The sequence below is a fragment of the Dreissena polymorpha genome, chromosome 9 (assembly GCF_020536995.1).
Source record: "Dreissena polymorpha isolate Duluth1 chromosome 9, UMN_Dpol_1.0, whole genome shotgun sequence".
NCBI lineage: Eukaryota > Metazoa > Mollusca > Bivalvia > Myida > Dreissenidae > Dreissena > Dreissena polymorpha.
Window position 1 is genome coordinate 71,649,982 of NC_068363.1, and position 23,176 is coordinate 71,673,157.

Below are 23,176 nucleotides of genomic sequence, written 5' to 3' on the forward strand. Positions count from 1 at the left end.
TGAAATCCACGTTTCAGAACACATTCCATATCAGCGCTTACATACGAGTGCAAGAGGACTATCTTAGCGAGATAGTAAACATGGTTATACAACATCTTTTCAAAAACGTAGGGACACTTCAATCTAAAATTCAGATTCACGTGTTCGTTTTGACAGGGCGTAGCTGCAACGGTATTGGTATGGTCATGCGACACCATTTTTTGTTCCAGCATCACCGCAAGCCGTTTGCCCCATGTGTGCATTACAATAACAGAAAAGAGTGACTTTGAAAGTGGTGGCGAGAACAAACTATACACCGACATTGAGTAGGAATGTTGAATGAAGATAATGTTATTTTTTCTCTTTATAAGTTAACGTTACACAAATAGGCTATAAAATGAAGACTGAACATATGTAAAAAAAATCTTCGTGCCATATTATAGCTTCAACACATCCATTTACAATTTTAACCACCCAACCTGCACCAAAAATAGATAGTGACACGAAAAAGAAACAAGACACAAGCGAACATACAACCAACACAAACCAACATTTCATAAACTAACAAAAGCAATATCCAACTATTAACAACATCACGTGCTGCGCCCCTGTGTTCGATCTAATTTTCGGTCAGGCAAGAAGTCCGGTCGTACCAGCGTTGATGGGCATCTTATAAACGCCGTCCATCTATGGTAGAAGTCAGTCTAGTATCCCCTAGTCCAGCTTAAACAATGCTCACAAAGGTCGCTATAGTGCTGTTCGCGTGTGCGTACGTCAGTGCGCAGGTACCACACTTAGGAAAGTGTCCTCACGTGACAGTCGTCCAGAATCTCAACGTGACGAAGGTAAGATAACTTGTAAAACAAGTGTTAATTGTAACTGGTATATCGCATTGTTGAGTAAGATGGCGAGATCCTAGAAAATTTAATGTGCAGCTATTTATATCATACAAGAAAATGCGTTTCATTTATCTGTTGAAAATAAACAATTAAGAAAGACACAGTTGGTTTAGTTAATTAGTGACATTTGCTTTAAAGGTATTGCTGGAAAACAATAACTTCCGCAAACACCAGATTCCAGTGGATTCTTTACAATTCGGAAATGTTAAAAAAAGTTACTATGCTTACTATGAATGGAAAGATAATTAAATGTATTACTCTATCGGCAAGTTTCGCTTCTTCCTGTAAAAGTTCGTGTTACCACGTCTGTTGTGGACTCAATTATTGGATTGCATATTTCGTGGGAAACAGAACACCTCATCTTTGACCTGTTCTTTTCCAGTTTCTGTAAAGACAAAAGGTCGCCATGGCGTATTGGATTCAGTGTCCGCCTAGCAACCGGGAGGTCACGTTTTCGATCCCCACTGCGGACGCGTTATTTAAATAGCCCACAAAGAACCAGGTCATGGTTCTTCCCAGGAAACGGAATCGAGAGCGTTTTAATACACATAAGTCTTTTGATGCAATCGATCTATAATAAATATTTTGCCTGTTCTACTTCAGTACCTGGGCGGCTGGTACGAGATTGAGAAGTTCTTTTTTTTTCATCGAGGGCCAGGAGACATGTATCAAGGCCAACTACAGCCTTAAGTCAGACGGACACATCCTCGTCTATAACCGGGGACTCAAGTACGTGAATAGTTGAGTCGTGTACTGAGAAAACTGGGCATAATGCATGTGCGTAAAGTGTCGTCCCAGATTAGCCTGTGCAATCAGCACAGGCTAATCAGGGACGACACTTTACGCCCAATCTTGATTTATGGTAAGGAGGGACTTCCTTGAAACTAAAATTACCATAAAAGCTGACAGTGTCGTCCCTGATTAGCCTGCGCAGACTGCACACTCTAATCTGGGACGACACTTTTCGCACATGCATTATGCCCAGTTTTCTCAGAACGCGACTCAGTAGCTTTCCGTTTGACGCAGTGGTTGGTACACGCGTCTCTAACAAAGGCGACCCGAGTTAAATCCCTGTTCCTAACAGCATGTGAGTTTGGTTGAAGTTAATCATTCAAGACAGGTGGGGTTTCCACTGGGTTCCCCGATCCCCCCCCCCCAAAAAAAAGTCTACAAGACCTCGTCAAAATAAAAATATTCAAACTTTGTCACAACTATCGTGAGTCAAGTAAGTAACATTGTAATTAGGTAGGACTGCCGATGCACACTCCGGGTCCTCATATAATGTAGCCCCTGCGCGGAAGGACCTCGTTAATTTGGAAATACATACACACATGCGGTTTATGTTCTCAACTTATTTCAAGTTAGCCGCTGCGCATGCTCAGAGGGTGAAATAAACACACAATAAAAAATACGCAGCTTTTATAGTTATTGTAAATAAAGCGTTAAATCATTTTATTTTATTTAGCCACAATTCTCATAAACAAATAAAATGGATGCTAACTTGGACGCCGATCGTATGCAATACTAGTGTAATATTATGAAGCTAACATGGAATACAAGTAAATCATATCCAAACGTGCTAGTTCTTTACGTCAAAGATTTAACCCTTTCAGTGCTGGAACCGAATTTTGAAGGCCTTTGCAAACAGTTTGGATCCAGATGAGACGCCACAGAACGTGGCGTCTCATCAAGATCCAAACTGTTTGCTATTCTGAAAGTATTCTTTGAAAAAAAATCGAAGAAAATTCTTATTTTAGAAATTCAGCAGACGACATTTTAGCAGAAGACAAATTTCCCAGCATGCAAAGGGTAAGCAACAGTGTGCGTCCTGCTTGACACTGCTTAGCTACGAACTGATTATTATGTGACCGTATGCAACGCTGTGGCTCCATACCCAACTCTGCCGGTTGTTGTTTCAGGCCCGACGGCAGCGTTGACGCATCGACAGGTGACGCCGTGGCCAAAGATCCTTCTGTTCCCGCGAAACTCTCCGTAACGTTTAACGGTACGTCGATCTAGCAGTAACCCCTTTCCAATAGACTTATCGCGGATTGTGCTTGACATTTGAAAAATCCGCTTATAGCTCAGTACAAACTACGCTCAACCGATTTTTCACCGCCCATGGCAATCTCATACAAAAATAACGGTTGCTATGTTTTGTGATTTTGCAATGATAATTAATTGGTCTTTTTTGTTTATACCAGTTTCAGATTAGTGGAATTACCAAAATGTGCGACAAAGTTTATTCGGGCTCGGAATATTTGTATTCTATAGCATATTTTTCTATTATAGATAAGCTTTAGAGGTCACGTGTTATTTGTTTGAGGCAACTAGTTTTTGAGCACCAAAACTCACGTTTGTATGCTGAAACACTAATGTACTAATTGCTATAGATTTTTATTGTTGGACAACAATAATTAATTAATGTAATTACATAGACATACATAACGTTAACTTTATCAACCACTTCAGCCAAACTTCTTACATGTAACCTGCAAAAGGAAAAGCCCTCGTAATTTGAACCATGTCTGGTCTTCATCACAGGCTCCCCGCGCGTACCCTACTGGGTAGTGGACACAGACTACGACACGTACTCTCTCGTCTGGTCGTGTGAGGATTTGGCGGGATTCGTTCAGGCAGACTTCGCCTGGATACTCGGCCGCCAGAGGACGCTCGATGCAAGCATTATTTCTCGTCTGAAGCAGAAACTGGCGTCATTCGGCATCAACACTAACAGCTTCAATAAGACGCCGCAAGAAAATTGTCCGTTTTAGGCAATTTCGAAACAATGAATACCAGTATGTGTCGTCACATCAGACCATTCTTGTTGAATCAACTATCGGTTTCAATTTGATTCTCGCTATTGTAATATTTAACTATCGTTTTCAAACACAACATTTTTGAATATAAAATATTCATTTTTAATTCATAAGTTACATTTTATATTTATTAATTTATGTAAAGTTGTCTTTTTCTTTGCATCGTATATGTCATGGCCTTAAGCGGCAATAAACTTTTATATGTTATCTTTTACTCTTAACTTAGTTTATATACACCACGGCACATGTCAGCCTTTCAAAAAAAAATGCTACATGCCCCTTTCCCACTTAAAAGCAAAGTGAAAATGGCTTTGTGCAAACAGCATAAAACCAGAAAAGCCAGCGAATGAGAGGTTTTATGATGTTTGTTGCTCATGAGTATCTTAGGTTTTGACAAAGACATATAGAGTACTCGATAGGTCTTTGGTTTGGAGAAAACCCTTAAAAACTTGAATCTATTTAAAAAATGTTTTAAATTAAATACTACTTTTTAAGGGACAAGACATGCATGAAAATAGTGTGGTAAGAGGATACCGTACTTATATTAGACTTAATATGGACATGTGCTGCAATCGACAATGTTAAATGAATCGTGTTGATTTAATTGTTATTAAAAGTGTTTGAAGATGAAATGATGTCATGAAAGTCGAATCAACAAAGACAAAGTTTTTTGTGATGAAGTTCACGCAGAAATTAAATTAGTAAACTTATATTCCTTCATATGTTAGCATACTGAATATTCAGCACGTAGTGTCACATACACACAAAGTACCAGGTAATGGAATGCGTATTATTATTTCAACACGGCCGGAATACAAAAAATGGTTTAGTAGCGTCATTATGAACGCCTTCCAGACCGACGCCATTGTTTTTTTATTATGTCCTCCACTATAGTAGTGGGGGACATATTGTTTTTGCCCTGTCTTTTGGTCTGTTGGTTTGTTTGCGCCAACTATAACATTTTGCAATAACTTTTGCTATATTGAAGATAGCAACTTCATATTTGGCATGCATGTGTATCTCATGAAGCTGCACATTTTGAGTTGTGAAAGGTCAAGGTCATCCTTCAAGGTCAGAGGTCAAATATATGTGGCCAAAATCGCTCATTTTATGAATACTTTTGCAATATTGAAGATAGCAACTTGATATTTGGCATGCATGTGTATCTCATGGAGCTGCACACTTTGAGTGGTGGAAGGTCAAGGTCATCCTTCAAGGTCAGAGGTCAATTGACATATATGTGGCCCAAATCGCTTATTTTATAAATACTTTTGCAATATTGAAGATAGCAACTTGATATTTGGCACGCATGTGCATCTCATGGAGCTGCACATTTTGAGTGGTGAAATGACAAGGTCAATGTCATCCTTCAAGGTCAGAGGTCAAATATATTTGGCCCAAATAGCTTATTTTATGAATACTTTTGCAATATTGAAGATAGCTACTTGATATTTGGCATGCATGTGTATCTCATGGAGCTGCACATTTTGAGTGGTGAAAGGTCAAGGTCAAGATTATCCTTCACAAGGTCAAGGTCATCCTTCAAGGTCAAACGTCATATAGGGGGACATTGTGTTACACAAACACATCTTGTTTCTATTCAAATTACAGGCAGTAAGGGAAACATAACCTGAAATTCAAACAATCAACAAGACAAATACACTTTAACATTTAAAAGTTTTATTTTGTATCACAGAGCATTTGCGAAATGTAAATCTGTATTCATTGATTAACACAAACATGTTATTTGATACTAAGCTTTACACAAATTGTAACAAATTCGATTTCATTGGACACATGAATAATCATAATCTTTCAAAATCATGCAAACCTGTTACGAAAATCTGCTTTTGAAAACGATAAAATTGTAATACCAACAACACATAAAAGCAAACAGAAAACATACCAGGGTGAGTTTTGCAGCACAATATCTGCCCTGTGGTATACCATTTGAGAATATTTAAAACATGCTTTGATTGCATTATCTGAGTGTACATCTGTTAAATAATGATTATATTTTGAACGATGCTTTCTAATAGAATTAACAAGCGCAAACCTGAAATCCTCTATTGTCAAAGACTTTACCTGAAATCAGGGTACCGCCATGTCTAAGACTTCACCTGGTGACCTAGTTTTTTTTTTACAACACTTAACCCATATTCAGGCATGCCCTTGACATTGTCTAGATAAACACAAGATGACATAGTTGTTGTATGCACTTGAGATAGATTCACACATAATTATGTACTACACAAATAACAAGAAACCTTCAGAGAGGGGTGATAATCCCCAAAGTTTTTTTTGTCACAACATTGCACTATATATTCAGATAAAAGGAAACGTCTTGAGGGGCATAACTTTGGACAAAATACTACGATGGATGGTTTAGCAACTTAAAAATTTCAAAGGGCCATAACTCTGTAAAAAATCATCTGACTGGAACCCACTGATAATATGCACATGTCCTCTTGGTAGTGAAGCTTCCCATAAAGTTTCATTGAATTCCGGTCATTAGTTGCTGAGAAATAGCCCGGACAAGAATTGCACTATATGTACAGTTAATGGAAAATTTTAAAGGGCCATAACTCTGTGAAAAAATCATCCGACCAGTACCAGCACATCTCCTCTTGGTAGTTAAGCTTCCCATAAAGTTTAATTGAATTCCGGTCATTAATTGCTGAGAAATAGCCCGGACAAAAATTGTGCACGGACGCACAGAGGAAGCGGCGACTTTATGCTCCCCCCAAATTTTTTGGGGGGAGCATAAAAATTGCATAAACACATGATATCCCATAGTATATATTTTTTATCTTGATTTATTTTTAAAAAACTACAAAATAAAACACAATAAATTGAAATTTGTATCCAAAACCTACATGGAATGATATACAATTAGGCAAAACAATACATCAGATAAAAAATACCACCAAGAGACAAGATAAATAAAATTGAGTTGTTTTAAAATATAAGGATTTCATATCAAAGAAATTCCAGAACAGATGAACCAAATATATACATAGCATAATTGGTAAAACAGTGCTTTTATAAACTGTCCTTACCAATTGTTTAAAACTTCTAAAGAGACTTATATTGGAACAGGTTAAGAACAAAAATATGCCATCCATTTGAAAGAAAAGGTCTTAAACTGGGTGCTCTTTGTCCATTTTATTCTTTTAAATATCTGTACCTTACAGAATTTAAATATGCCAAGCCTTTCAGAATACAGGGTCAAAAACTGTGATTATATGGATTGGTCGAAAAGGGGGAGTAAATCTAGTAAAATGTCATGGTTTGGAGACAGCCATGAACTTTATTTTTATTACAAATTGTTCATCTTTCTATAGACAAAGAAGGAAAAAGCATTGTAAATACGGCAATAAACCATGGGCAGAGTCTATTGTGGTAAAAATAGTTTTACAAATTTTAAGAAATTGATTCATAAACAGCATGTCCTTAAATGCTCAATCAAGCAAACATGACAAACACATAATTTCAGCAACACATAAGCAATACCATAAATATATATAGAATATTATGTGAGTTTGGGATAAAGATCAAGTTTATCATGCGAGGTTTAGAACAGAGGCTTGCCGAGCGCTATCATGGTTCGTGCCGAGCATGATAAACTTGATCTTTTTCCCAAACTCACATAATATTCTATTTATCCTATTATTTCCTGCCTATTTTCGATTAATAATTGTAAAGTATCGCATTTTTTGACGATTTTGTTTTTCTGTTGTTGACTAAAACAGATTCTCCAATTTTCGGAAAAACCCAAATCTGATCTAAAAAAAGCGATAGTATAAAGCTAATGTATATACGATCGTTGTTATACTATCGATTTTCATCTGGTAATAGGATAAAATCAATTTCATTAACATATTGATGTATATTTAATTAGGCTTCAAGTTGTTAATTGTTTATCATTATATTTACAAATATGATGACGGAATGATTGTTTAATTGCTTTGGCGGATGACATCGTATCAAACAAATTAATTTATGTTTGGAAAAGGGACAGATTATAGAGTAAAATATCTTTAATTACTAATTAGATATGGAAGAAACATATACAGTTGTGAAAGAATCATGATCTGACCAGGTGTTGGTTATTGTGGTATTAACTAACCGTTTGTCTCTATGATGCTAGTTATCAAAGCATTAAGGCTATTGCCTTGATGATACTATTCCAACAAATCAGAACTTGAACCATCGATTACCACAATAACCAACAATCACTAGAATATTATTTCCTAAGTACGCCCATACTTAAAAAAATATGTTAAGCTCTTCATGAGTTATCATCTAAACAAGAGATTGCCAGGCAATATTGTCCCCTACCGGTGAAACTCCACCATTGTCAGATTTAAATTAAAAAAAAAAAAAATTGCCATAGCAACAAGAAAATTCTTGAAGTAGGATCAAAATGAAATGACGTGCATAATCTTCATATTGCCATCTATCCATGTTTCAAGTTTCATGAAAAAATATGAAGAACTTATAAATTATCGCAGGATCCAGAAAAGTGTGACAGACAGACTGACTGACGGAGTGAAAACCATAAATCCCCTCTGGTTTCACCAGTAGGGGAAAACAAGAGGGCCATGATGGCCCTGAATCGCTCACCTGACTCATTAAGATCAGATGAAAACTATGACCTCTATTGTCTACACAATGTTTTTCTATGATTTGACCTAGTGACCTAGTTCCTGACTCTAGATGACCCAAATACAATCCCAATCCAGATTTCATCAAGATAAACATTCTGACCACAGTTCATAAATATTGGATAAAAACTGTGACCTCTATTGTCAACACAAGGTTTTTCTATTTATTTTACCTAGATTTTTACCCCAGATGACCCAAATACAATCCCACCCAGATTTCATCAAGAATTCTGACCAAATTTCATAAAGGTTGGATGAAAACTGTGATCTCTAATGTCTACACAAGGTTTTTCTATTATTTGACCTAGTGACCTAGTTTTTGACCCAAGATGACCCAAATAAAATCCCAACCCAGATTTCATCAAGATAAACATTCTGACCAAATTTCATAAAGATTGGATGAAAACTGTGACCTCTATTGTCTACAGAAGGTTGTTCTATTATTTGACCTAGTGACCTTGTTTTTGACCCCAGATGACCCAAATACAATCCCAAACCGGATTTCATCAAGATAAACATTTTGACCAAATTTCATCAAGATTGGATGCAAACTGTGACCTCTACTGTCTAAACAAACAAATTGTTGACGGACGGACGCACGGACACACGCAGGCACGCACAACGGACGCCAGACATCACACGATCACATAAGCTCACCGTGTCACTTCATGACAGGTGACCTAAAATATGTGTCGGAGATAAACATGAACAGTTGTGGTTAAAATCCCATAGAAACAAGGGCTGTTTGTAAAACATGCATGCCCCCCTATATGGGCTATAAGTTGTAGTAGCAGCCATTGTGTAAATACGTTTTTTGTAACTGTGAATGGTGGTGGTGGTGGTGGTGGTGGTGGTGGTGGTGTAGTAGTAGTAGTAGTAGTAGTAGTAGTAGTAGTAGTAGTAGTAGTAATAGTAGTTGTAGTAGTAGTAGTAGAAGTAGTAGTAGTAGTAGTTGTAGTAGTAGTAGTAGCAGTAGTAGTAGTAGTAGTAGAAGTAGTAGTAGAAGTAGTAGTAGAAGTAGTAGTAGTAGTAGTAGTAGTAGTAGTAGAGTAGTAGTAGTAGTAGTAGTAGTAGAAGTAGTAGTAGTAGTAGTAGTAGTGGTAGTAGTAGTAGTAGTAGTAGTAGTAGTAGTAGTGGTAAAAGTAGTAGTAGTAGTGGCAGTAGTAGTAGAAGTAGTAATGGTGGTGGTGGTGGTGGTGGTAGTAGTAGTAGTGGTACTAGTAGTAGTAGTACTAGTAGTAGTAGTAGTAGAAGTAGTAGTAGTAGTAGTAGTAGTAGTAGTAGTAGTAGTAGTAGTAGTAGTGGTAGTAGTAGTAGTAGTGGTAGTAGTAGTAGAAGTAGTAGTAGTAGTAGTAGAAGTAGTAGTAGTAGTAGTAGTAGTAGTAGTAGTAGTAGTAGTAGTAGTAGTAGTAGTAGTAGTAGTAGTAGTAGCAGCAGTAGCAGTAGCAGAAGCAGTAGCAGAAGCAGTAGCAGCATTACAAGACCAATACTTAAGAATGATCAAATGGGAAAAGGTAACCTAGCACTGGCAGTAAATATGGGGCTCATTTACAGGTCAGATTTGGAATCTCTGCTGTAAAATGAGATTTTGAATGAATTAAAGGGAGGCAAATCTGTAATAAAAAAAACATGCATAAACCGTAGTTGTTTCCCTTGTTTGAACCATGCTAAATCCTTACAAGTTTGGAAAGAATTGGATGAAAAATTTGGACTTTATTGCATAAACACCATTTTCTCAATTCAAGGGGAGGTAATTCTGTACTTCATGGACCAATAATGCTCATTTTTTGTAGGGTTCGTGTCCTCATTGATATAAAGACACTGTGCAAATATGGAAAGGATCGGACAAAAAATGTGGAAGATTTTTGAAAGTTTTTACAAAATAGGCAAAAACGAATAAACATGCAAATTTCACGAGCTCCTGCGGCCATGTTTTTTGACGAATCAAATTTCTTTGAACAACTTTTTCAGGGGAGCCTTCAAAGGTCATCCCTGTGAAATTTTTTGAAAATCTGATGAGCGGTTTCTGACAAGAAGATTTTTTAAGGTTTTTACCATATATGGTCATGGCGGCCATCTTGGTCATGTGATCAAATTTTTTTTAACAATTCTTTTCTCCCATGACCTAGGGATGCTCCACATGAAATTTAGTTGAAATTGGCTCAATGGTTTAGAAGAAGAAGATGTTTACAAATTGTTTACGGACGGACGACGGACGCTGAGTGATCACAATAGCTCACCCCGAGCTATCGCTCAGGTGAGCTAAAAAGGGCATTTTGAAAACAAAAGTTCAATAGGTCATACCACTTGGAAGTTAAATTAAAGACCAGTCCCCACGAATACAAACTCTCCTAGTTTCAAACCAAGTTTCCACTCAAAATATTCACCAATCAGGATGCTTGTTACTGCTGAGCATGTATTTCAATTGGTTGAATATTTGAGATTAAATCTAGGATTGAACTCACGAATGTTTATATTTGTTGAGCCATTACTTTAGGACACATTAAGAAATGTTATTTGACATTGTTAAGCCTTCCTTGATTAATTAACTGTAACAAGAAACCAAACAGGCCACCAAACTAAACAGATCACATACATATAGTGCCAATAAACCTTATTGTTGGGATTTTACACTATTTTGTTACTAAGGATATCTAATGTAGTGAATAAAATAGCTGTCGCTAGATCAACAAGAGATGTGTTTGTCAGAAACACAAGGCCCCTACTGCGCCGCTTTTATTAAAAAAAATATTTTTTTAATAATATCCGATTGGATTATATCATTTGGCAGGTACAGATCATTTTCACAAGGGAAGTAACATTTTTTATATAACTTCCCTTGTGAAAATGATCTATACCTGCCAAATGATAAATATATATATTATCTCCCTTTAAAGCTTGTTATTTCCCTTGGATTTGTTTTTTTTACCTTTGATCTTGAAGGATGACCTTGACCTTTCACCACTCAAAATGTGCAGCTCCATGAGATACGACAAATATCAAGTTGCTATCTTCAATATTGCAAAAGTTATGGCCAATGTTAAAGTTTTCAGACGGACTGACATACAGACAGTTCAAATGCTATATGCCACCTTACCGAGGGCATAAAACAGTACACAACTATCCATAACTCATTCAAAATTATTATGCTAATTTATACATGACCATACAGATCAAACTACTTTAAAAGAATTAAAACCTGATGCAAACTTACTTAAAGTAAACTATTTGCATGCAGTACAAGTGTTCCCCATTCATTCACATGCAGTAAACAATATACAAAATACATCCACAAAATGAATCATAAATAATACCAAATGTTGATGTATTTACCAGTAATAAAATACATTTTTTAAACCCATATAAAAACAACATAAAATATACAACAACTTTGTATTTGAAACAGTTTTACAAAAACCTGCTTTGGTGCAATAAATAGGTACAACTTTGCTGAGTATGGTATGTTAAAATCAGTGATCTATGCATTAATAAGTGTATATATCTATCATAACTATTTTTTCTTTTCTTTTTTTTATATTTTGAAATAACAATTTTTATATCCAAATAAATAATCTCTAAAATGACACACAAATATTGGCAACTACATGTATGACAATGTCATATACTAAGAACACTCAATCTTGCATTTATCATTCCTAGACAGGGTAATTACATAGTATAAAGAGAAAGATTAGTTTAACTACCAATATCCATGTATAAGCAATTTAAACAAGGTATATAGCCATTTACGTGTTGAGAAAGCTTTAAGGTGTTAGGAATAGATAACTAAATACAACTTATAATCTTGAGCATCTATAACTTAAAAACTCAAATCTCAAAGTCTTTGCAAATTAACAGGTTAAATTGCCCACAGGAATGTGTACTTAACATATGTCAACTATAAGTATTGAGTATTTGATTAGTACACATAGCAAACAATACATGCACTTACTTATAATTATTACATCAATCATCTTATCAGCACTAATTGTGGATAGTTGCCCAAAAAGAAAATACACAAACATCTATCTGATAGTAGTAATACACATTTTTTATGAAAAGAAATTCCAACTGATTCAAGGCGATTTTTCTTTTACTCAAAAAGCATATACGGCTGATTTATACCACTTCATTGTTATGGTTCAGCATTTAATTGAATACTTCTCCTTTCTTAATATCAACACCTTAATCATTACTGGCCTTAGATTTATCCGACAATTTGTTGTCATAGAGAGACTAGAGGTTAAAAAAGTTTACCTATACATGCATGTTGGAACTGCATTCTGAGACAAATAGGCTCAATGCATGTGCGTAAGATATTTTATCAGATAACCCTGTTAAGTCTGAACAGCCTTATCTTGAACGACAGTTTCCACTTTTATGGATTTGTTCTTTTAAACAAACTCCCTTCTAAATAACAAGAGCACTGCATAGTGGGTGCCAACACTCAGCTGCGGGTGCAGTTTTGAATAAATGAAAGCTTATCAGATGAATTATTATTTTTTTATATATTAGAGGTCACAGTGACCTTGACCGTTGACCTAGTGACCCAAAAATGGGTGTGGCGCATAGAACTCATCAAGGTACAGATACATAAGAAGTTTTAAAGTTGTAGGTGGAAGCACTTTGATTTTGAGGCAATGTTAAGGTTTAAGCACGATGCAGACAAGCTGGCTATGACAATACCTCAGGTTTTCTCCGAAAATATCCTAGCTAAAAATCCAGTCTAGGCTGAACGTGTCGCACATAGTCTGTGCAGACTGTGCATGAAAATGGGTACAAAACTTTGAGCAAATGCATTAAGCCCAGTTTTCCCTGGCTCACATATTCTATCTTTAAGTGCATCAAAGTTTGAACTGTAATAAAAAGCATGTGCTTTGGATTGTGATTATTTATAATATGAGTGCTACAGTGCAAAATGCTTTATATACATTTATGTTCATATCAAATAACTTAAACATACAAACAATAATTTTTTGCGTCAGGTTTATCACATGCTAAAATGGTATTTTATTACTTCAATTTAAGATTACAATTTTCTTATACAAAGTAATTTATTTTGCACCAATGGAAAATACCAAAAAGACAACACATAAAATGCTGTATTCCATTTAGTACTTAAAAATGCCGACCAATAGTCTTGACAAATCTAGACTTGGACCACCATCAAATACAAAGGGATGGGTCTCAAACAAAAAAGTACGATTCCTGCTCGCTGTCCCGATTCCTCCGACGCCGATCAAGAACATTTTGTATAAATTTTCTGATTTCTGAGACCACCAATACCGATGAAGTCAATGCAACCAAAAATAGAAAATCTGAAACAAGAACAATTTTTCAATAAAAATTTAATGATTTTAAACCGATAACTCAAATTATTATATATTTTAGCATATCTAATAACATTTTTTGTTTGTTTATTTTTGTGAAATTATTGTGTGTGTATTTTGTAAGGTAAATGTCACACTGATATAACACTGTATGTTAGCTTTATGAATAACTGGAAAATAAATCTATATAAGCATAATAATGTTCTCTTGTACGCACACAACACACATAACAACAAAACGGTGACATTTGGTTATACCTGAGAAGTACAGGGCTTCAGTCTGGAATATTTTCTGAAGTGGTGGAAAGTAGACGACTAACAATTGGCCAATTATTGAACCCCCTACAGCAACCAGGAACATGCGGTTGGAAAATAGACCTATCTGCAGCACCGACTTGTCCTGCAAACAACATAAATATCTTAACCCTTTGCATGCTGGGAAATTTGTCGTCTGCTAAAATGTCGTCTGCTGAATTTCTAAAATTAGCATTTTCTTCGATTTTTTTTACAAAGAATACTATCAGAATAGCAAACAGTTTGGATCCTGATGAGACGCCATGTTTTGTGGCGTCTCATCTGGATCCAAACTGTTTGCAAAGGCCTTTAAAATTCGGTTCCAGCGCTGAAAGGGTTAATAGATGATTTAATTCATGTTATACAACTTCATTGGTCATTTCAACGATGTTATAAACAATTCACATCTTATGAGTAGCTATCACTTTTATGGGTTTAGAGTTCATGTGCATAATGCCTTAATGGGACATGGTCAGTTTTGAAACCAAAAGAATGATCTTTGTAGAGGACCTCAATTTGATGTAACATAGTGCAAAATATCCTCACAACCATACGTAGGGGATATGTTTACTCCAAGGGCATGATTAACATGAAATACTTACAAATTATAAAAAAAAACATACAGAGCAAAAACAATACCGCCAAACAAGTTGCATTTTTTGTTACCAAAAACTTCAGTTTAAAGGGGTAAAAAATACAGAGAAAAAAATTGCCAAGAAACAAAGAATTTATTAGATAAAGTTCCAACCTGAGATCTGCAACTGAGTGCGTTGAACATGTCAAAGAATACGAAGCAGGTGAAGGTCATGGTGGTGTCCCTTGGCGTTATCTTGTTGTCACTCATCTACAAAGACAACACACAAAGTGTGCCACATAAAATAACAACTACAAAGTTCTGTACAATTAAAAAAGAGTTATCACAAATATATTATTTTATAATAAAGTGCACTTGATCTTCTGATTTATTAACCTTTTACCACTTGTATGTTGACGCATTTGTAGTCCCTTAGAAAGTTACATAAAATTAAAAACCTTTCTTACTAAATTCAAGTTTTAAAGGCTTCCTTTCCAACTCTTGGTTACTGATGAGCAGCAAACAGCATAAAACCTGAACAGACTGCAAGTAACTCGCAGGCTGTCCTGGTTTTATGCTGGTTGCAAAAGCCATTTCCACTTTCTTCTTAGAGGCGAAAGGGTTAACACTTATTTTACTTTTGATTCTCAAATCTACATTTACATGTCAGTAAAGAACAGTTTTATCTGGAAGGAAACACATAATTCTAATTGTATTGTACGTTGGTTGTTACGGGAAGTGAAATATGGTCTAATATTAATTTTGCACACATTGAGACCTGTCTTTTCATCTGTCCTTAGAATTTAATAACAGGAAAATGTGTAGATGACAGACACATTATAATTTCTGTGCTTTTAAAGCATACTTTCTATTACAAAAGCCACATTGAAGATAACTTTACATATGGGTCTTGTTCTGAGAAAATTGGACTCAATGCATGTACGCACAGGCTAATCAGGGACGACACTTTCCGCTTATATGGTATTTTTAGTTTCAAGGAAGTCCCTCCTTGCCGAAAATCAAGTTTAGGTGGAAAGTGTCGTCCCTGATTAGCCTGTGTGGACTGCACAGGCTAATCTGGGATGACACTTTACGCACATGCATTATGCCCAGTTTTCTCAGAACGCGGCTCATATCTGCTCAGTCACAGTCAGCTCAGCTATTATCAGCATTCAGAATTTCCCATATAATAATAAACACACATGGTGAAAGCCAACATATTAGCCTTCTTTCCACCGTTACAGGTAACACCTTATTGGCTAATAATAGTCAATATATTTATGAAACCCGTTGCACAAAAAAACTGTGTCCATAGTCTAGTGGTAACAGACTGGCAACAGAATTCAGAGGTCAGAGGTTCGATCCCCCTTTGTAACCATAATCTCCCAAGTCTCAAGCATGAGACGTTAAACAAAGTTGCAGTGTAATAGGTAATATAAAAGAGGCACTCAAAGACCCAGGGTTGTCCCTGAAATGGGAATTCCTCAGAATCTTGCCCTATTCCATATGGCATAAATTCCAGAGCACACGATTCAAATCAACTACTCAAAATCTTTACAAAAAGGGCTGTTTGTAAAACATGCATGCCATATGGGCTGTCAGTTGTAGTGGCAGCCATTGTGTGAATACGTTTTTTGTCACTGTGACCTTGACCTTTGACCTAGTGATCTTCCAGTCATGATCAATATACCTATGAAGTATCATGATCCTAGGCCTAATTATTCTTGAGTTATCATCAGGAAACCATTTTACTGTTTTGAGTCACTGTGACCTTGACCTTTGACCTAGTGACCTGACAATTAATAGCAATCATCTGCCAGTCATGATCAATGTACCTATGAAGTTTTATCATCCTAGGCATAAGCATTCTTGAGTTATCATCCGGAAACCATTTTACTATTTCGAGTCCCTGTGACCTTGGCCTTTGACCTAGTGACCTGAAAATCAATAGGGGTCATCTGCCAGTCATGACCAATGTACCTATGAAGTTTCATGATCCTAGGCCTAAGCGCTCTTGAGTTATCATTCGGAAACCATCTGGTGGACGGACGGATGGACCGACATGTGCAAAACAATATATGCCCTCTTCTTCGAAGGGGGGGCATAATAAATATGTAAATGATAGGTCGGGACTTATTCTAATGCTATACCTCTCTCCAGAAAACCCACAATGTACCACAGACAATTATGGCGGCCGACACCACGATATTCACGATGAAATAGCGTGTTATGATCGGGTCCTTCACTTTCCGAGGCGGCTGTCGTATAACGTCTGGGTCCACTGGCTCCACACCCAAGCTTAAAAGGGAATATACAGTATGTTATTGTAGAAAAGAAAAATCAATAAAAACAAGAGATGTGTTTGTCAGAAACTCAATGCCCCCTGTTGCGCCGCTTTGAAATGAAATTTCAATATATCATTTGGCAGGTTTAAAAATTATCTCCCTTTTAAAGCTTATTACTTCCCTTGGATTGTATTTTTTTTACTTTTGACCTTGAAGGATGACCTTGACCTTGACCTTTCACCACTAAAAATGTGCAGCTTCATGAGATACACATGCATGCCAAATATCAAGTTGCTATCTTCAATATTCAACAAGAAACCGTCGGAGACGGGTGATGCTCCCCAAAGTTTTTTTTTGGTCACAATATTGCACTATATATTCAGATAAAAGGAAACGTCTTGAGGGGCATAACTTTGGACAAAATAATACGATGGATGGTTTAGCAACTTAAACATTTTAAAGGGCCATAACTCTCTAAATAAATCATCTAACCAGAACCCACAAATAACATGCGCATCTCCTCAAGGTAGTTTAGCCTCCATAAAGCTTAATTGAATTCCAGTCAGTAGTTGGGGAGAAATAGCCCGGACAATAATTGCACTATATGTAGAGTTTATAGAAAATTTCAAAGGACCATAACTCTGTGAAAAATCATCCGACCATAACCGGCTGATAATATGCACATCTCCTGTTGGTAGTGAAGCTTCCCATAAAGTTTCATTGAATTTCCGTAATAAGTTGCTAAGAAATAGCTCGGACAAGAATTGCACTATATGTACAATGGAAAATTTCAAAGGGCCATAACTCTGTGAAAAATCATCTGACTAGAACTCGCTGATAATATGCACATCTCCTATTGGTAGTGAAGCTTCCCATAAAGTTTCATTGAATTCCAGTCATTAGTTTCTGAGAAATAGCCGGACAAGAAATGCACTATATGTACAGTTAATGGAAAATTTCAAAGGGCCATAAGTCTGTGAAAAATCATCCGACCAGAACTGGCTGATAATATGCACATCTCCTTTTGGTAGTGAAGCTTCCCATAAAGTTTCATTTAATTCCGGTCATAAGTTGCGGAAAAATAGCCCGGACAAGAATTGAACTATATGTACATTTAATGCAAAAAATTCAAAGGGTCATTACTATGTGAAAAATCATCTGACTAGAACCCGCTGATAATATGCACATGTCCTCTTGGTAGTGAAGCTTCCCATAAAGTTTCATTGAATTTCGATCATTAGTTGCTGAGAAATAGCCCGGACAAGAATTGCACTATATGTACAGTTAATGGAAAATTTCAAAGGACCATAACTCTGTGAAAAATCATCCGACCAGAACAGGCAGAAAATATGCACATCTCCTCTTGGTAGTGAAGCTTCCCATAAAGTTTAATTGAATTCCGGTCATTAATTGCTGAGAAATAGCCTGGACAAAAATTGTGCACAGACAAACGGACACACGCATCGACAGACGAAGCGGCGACTATATGCTCCCCCCAAAAATTTAGGGGGAGCATAAAAAGTTATGACCAAACTTTAATGAAGGTTAGTTTTGGGACAAACACAATGAATGAATGACAGACAGACAGGCCAACAACAATATGCCCCCGATCTTTCGATCCAGGCGCATACAAATAAAATAATTATGAATAACAAAATAAGAAAGTTGAAGTGTTTTAATAACAGAAAATAAAAACAACAAAAAACTGTGTTACATGTAAGTCATTTACTTGCAGGAACAATCAAAGTAGTAAAAATTATTTATTTAAATATAAATAATAATTTTCTGGCTTTCAAAAGCTATTTGAACTAGATGCCGTCAGTTTCATGTGAAGCCAATTGTCTATAACTCTTTAAATTATTAATCAAGCACGTCTATGTTTGACCTACTGTCAAAATGCAGTCAAAACTCGAGATTTTTTCCTCCAAAAATGGATTAAGATTACAGTCTCGACATATGAGATGGTTCATGATTTAAAAAAAAAGAAATTTGAGGTAGATCAATACTTGCGTCGCAGTAATGATTGTAGAAGTTGTTGTACACAAAACTCGTTGATTTACAACGCAAAATGTCATCTTTTAACTGACGCCAATTAATATAATCACAGTCTTCAACTTCACTTTTGTTTTATTTTGATAATTTAATCAAAAGTTTAATGTAAGCAAGTTGTTTTTTTTTTACTGAAATTGTTAACAAAGAGTCAATGGCATTAGGAAAAGTTTTGCCAAAATTTGCACTCTGCGTGAATTGACAGTTTGATATCATCAAAAGAAAACCTGTCTGAAGCCATAAAGCAACACCTTTTTGGCTTCCTTAAACTAGCAATAAACAGGCTGAACCAAAAACGATTGGACCAGCACAAAACTCCCACATCATCTTTAAGTCATGTAGGTAGACTCACATACGAAAAATCCGCTAAATATCGAAGAGCGTTTCATACAAAAACACAAGAAAATAGTTAAATTAGCGATATTGTCTAAGTCCAACCTACAACATTTCCAAAAAAATCAACAAACCAGAACAAAACTCACAATTCATCTGTTAGTCATGTATATAACCTCACATACCGAAAATCAGCTGAATATCTTAAAGTTTTTCGTAAACAAACTCCTGAAAAAGGTTCTTACAGAGAAAATTTATAAGTCCAAGTCACACAACTTCGCCAAATATAATTGGACGGGAACAAAACTCTCCTTTTATCTGTAAGTCATGTAGGTAGACTCACGTACCAAACATCAGCAAAATATCTGAAAGTGTCATGCCTAATTAACCCGTGCAAACCTGGGACAATCTGGGCTAATCTGCAATAAGACTTAACCCTTTCAGTGCGGGAACCGAATTTTGAAGGCCTTTGCAAACAGTTTGGATCCAGATGAGACGCCACAGAACGTGGCATCTCATCAGGATCCAAACTGTTTGCTATTCTGATAGTATTCTTTGGAAAAAAATCAAAGAAAATGCTAATTTAAGAAATTTAGCAGACGACATTTAAGCAGACGACAAATTTCCCAGCATGCAAAGGGTTAACACACACGCATGAAGCCCAGTGTTCTCAGACTTGGTCATCTTATGTCATGAGACTGGGACAGGGTGTTAAGTACCTCTGAGCTGGTGGCCCGTCCATGATGATGTTAATCCAGAGGATCTGCATGGCGTTCAGAGGGTTGGGAAGCTTGAACAGTGTGGAAAGCGTGATCAGGGACAGGGCCGCTATACTCCTGTTTGGGTACACATAGATAGCAAATCAATGTGCAATAACAAAATTAAAATTAATATGAATTAATAATTATCAACATTAGGTTTATATTATTGAGCTTTAAGCCGAAAGTTGACAAAATAATTCCACTCCATGAATAAAACAACTAAGCCCCTTTTTTATTGTTTAACATCAAATAAATCATGATAAACAAAAAGTGATCTTCATTGTAATAAGACCTATCTACGTATTATGTAATCACAGAGCAAACTAGAGCTGCAACAATATACTTGTAGATCAAATTTATGTAACAATATGTTCTAGTAGTGCCATCTAAATTATTTACATGGTTATTAATGGACATCGTGTAAGATGGCATTCCATGATTCATCTATATTTCAAGGAAAAACCAACATTACTTACGTGCTAAGTTGGAAACGAACAAAATTCCTGATGTTGTAGAATATCCCCTTTCCTTCTTCTATTGCATGCCTAAAATACATGAGAACTAAAACTAATAACACTAAATTTGTCAAAGAAAGGACACCGAAGTCCCCACTTAATGTCACTAGAATAGGAGCCATTGTTGTATGATAAACATAAAATGACCAGTTAACACAGCATGTATGCACCAGTCCTTTTTAACTGTTGCTAATACAGGATCCATATTTGGCCTGATACACAGACTAATTGGGACTAAACTGTTAGTCATCTCCTGTTAGACTAGTAGGGGACTAATTAACTCGGAAGCAGAGTCACAAATGCTTAAAGCAACCAGCATAGAACCAGAAAAGCCTGCTAGTAACTTGCAGGCTGTTCATGTTTTATGCTGTTTGCTGTTGATCAGTATCTTAGAAATAGAAACGAACCATTTTAAACTTGAATCTATTAAACATGATTTGAGTGTAATTAGATTTGCAAGGCCCTACATATTGGCAGAAATCCGTATCTGAGAAGTAAAGGTTTAAGTCAACATTCACATTATGCCACAGAACTGTTGATAACATCAATATTGGGACGAATACACAGACTGACTGTTACTGAACGGAAAGTCCCCTCCAGTAACATGGGGAGGGGACTAATAAACTCAAATCAAGAATAATTTCTACCATTTTGTACCATGAACACTTACAATATGACTGAGAAGTCATCATCAACAAGGATCATATCAGCAGCCTCCTTTGACACATCAGTCCCAGACTTGCCCATGGAGATGCCTATGTCTGCAGCCTTGAGGGCCACTGCGTCGTTCACACCGTCCCCTGTCATACCCACCACCTGACCATTGGCTTGTAAAGCCTGCAAGAAAGAAGTAATTAACTCTCTGTGGCGCACTGGATATGGTGTCCACCTAGCTTCAGGGAGGTCATGGGTTTGATTCTCATTGTGGGAGTGTTTTTGAATCCCCCCCAAAAAACACCAAGTACTGGTTCTACCCAGAAAACAAACTCAAGAATGTTCAATAATCCTTAGGCTTTCTATTAAATCTAGGTTAAACAAATATGTTTATTAAACTAAACAGGTAAAATTTGTTTATTTGGTTGTTTAGATATTTAGACACACATATCATAGTTAACCTACACAAACATATCCAGGCTATGCTATCCAATCTTATCAGTCTACTAGTACGTAGTGCATGTATGAGTAAAAACGTATTCCAATAAATGACAAATGCCTCGCTTGGATCAGATGCAGGGTGAGAATGGACTAAGAAAACAAGTGATTTGAAAGTACATTGCATATATTGAACCTGACAATAAATACCTATTATTCCACCATTAAACACGCCATCGTCCACTGAAAATCTCTTAATAACAATATCTTGTCTGTTTTTTGGGTGTGATTCTGTAGACAACGATATTACTTTCAAATGGTGCTAATCTGATAATTTGTTGTAAATGTGTTACCTTGACAATCTTGACTTTGTTTCTCGGTGTCACCCTGTAGAAGATGATGACATTATTGATAATGCTCCGCAGGATGGTAAGATCCATGTTTTCCACTTCCTCTCCAGACAGACTGGTACCACTTGCCAGCAGCATGCCTAGTCTACCAGCTGAAAATGGAAAGCAGTCAAATATATGAGTCAACACAGTCCACTTGCTGTGAGCATGAGCAGTCTACCAGCTAAAATTGGAACCGTTCAAATATTTGAGTGGCCAACAGTCCTCTTAATGTGAGAATGCACAGTCTTCCAACTGAAAATCGGAACAAATCAAATATTTGAGTGAACACAGTCCACTGATTGTGGACTGAAATGATGATGTTTGTTCCAGTAAAGAACAAAAAGTTAATACATTAATTGATATACAGAGTTATTGTTACATGAACTCAATGACTTGAGTCATAGAGAAAATAGAGAAATATATCTGAATACTAATGCTGAATGTTAATAATTATAAGTTGTTTCTTCCTTATGTTGACAACAGTAAACACAAAACTTTTAAATTTTAAATAAACTTTTTTACTTTTAACCTGAGCTTATCAAAATATTCTGAAAATCACCATCAATCCAAATCAGGAGGACCTTTTTTTCTATAGTCCTTCAAAATCTATGAAGCCCACTTACCAATAGCCTTAGCAGTTTCTTGTGAATCTCCAGTGAGCATTTCACGGCCACACCCCCTGAGTCAACAGCTCTATTGCCTCTCTAAACACGGGCCTGGGGGGTCTATGATGCCCACCATTCCAACATACACCAAGCTTTTCATGTTGGGACCGTACGCCATGGCCAACACTTAATAACAAGAAATTGAAGTTTTGAAACACAGATATGGGAAGTTTTGAATACATAAAAGTGACATTTGAACACATAAATATGGAGTTTTTTGGAAGTATTAACAAAGGTCAAAAGACAGTTATATGCAATAAGGTAACAAGCCAGTTTTACTGCGTTTTCTGCTTTTGATTTAGCCATCCTTAAATAATTAATGTAACTTAATAGTTTCACAGACACTGACTCAAAGTAGAAAGTCACATTGATCATGTCAAAGAATTATCCTCTATTGGCTTATATGTTCTCATTACAAAAAATGTCTGGACATGTATGTAATTTAATGAAGTAATTTTTAAGGCCAAATGGAAAATTCTTCAGTAAAAAATTGCTGAGTTGACAAATGGCATAGTAAGCTCAA

General features: G+C 36.2%; 2 protein-coding genes across 2 annotated transcripts; one reads left to right on the forward strand and one right to left on the reverse strand.

Moving 5' to 3' along the window:
- The first annotated feature begins 710 nt into the window (after window positions 1–710).
- Window positions 711–3,780, forward strand: LOC127846154 (apolipoprotein D-like). The gene is given in 5 exon segments (XM_052377331.1): window positions 711–824; window positions 1,482–1,532; window positions 1,534–1,607; window positions 2,798–2,883; window positions 3,423–3,780. Coding segments are annotated over 5 exon segments (555 nt in total). The 3' UTR covers window positions 3,653–3,780.
- Window positions 3,781–11,313: 7,533 nt separating this feature from the next.
- On the reverse strand, window positions 11,314–22,651 carry LOC127846155 (calcium-transporting ATPase type 2C member 1-like). The gene is made up of 9 exons (XM_052377332.1): window positions 22,612–22,651; window positions 21,950–22,098; window positions 21,175–21,341; window positions 20,466–20,534; window positions 19,948–20,064; window positions 16,712–16,859; window positions 14,736–14,831; window positions 13,952–14,093; window positions 11,314–13,682 (listed from the first exon to the last, which is right to left on the reverse strand). Exons 1-9 carry the CDS (start codon window positions 22,649–22,651, stop codon window positions 13,552–13,554), a joined length of 1,059 nt encoding a protein of 352 aa, XP_052233292.1. The 3' UTR covers window positions 11,314–13,551.
- Between the last annotated feature and the right edge of the window lie 525 nt (window positions 22,652–23,176).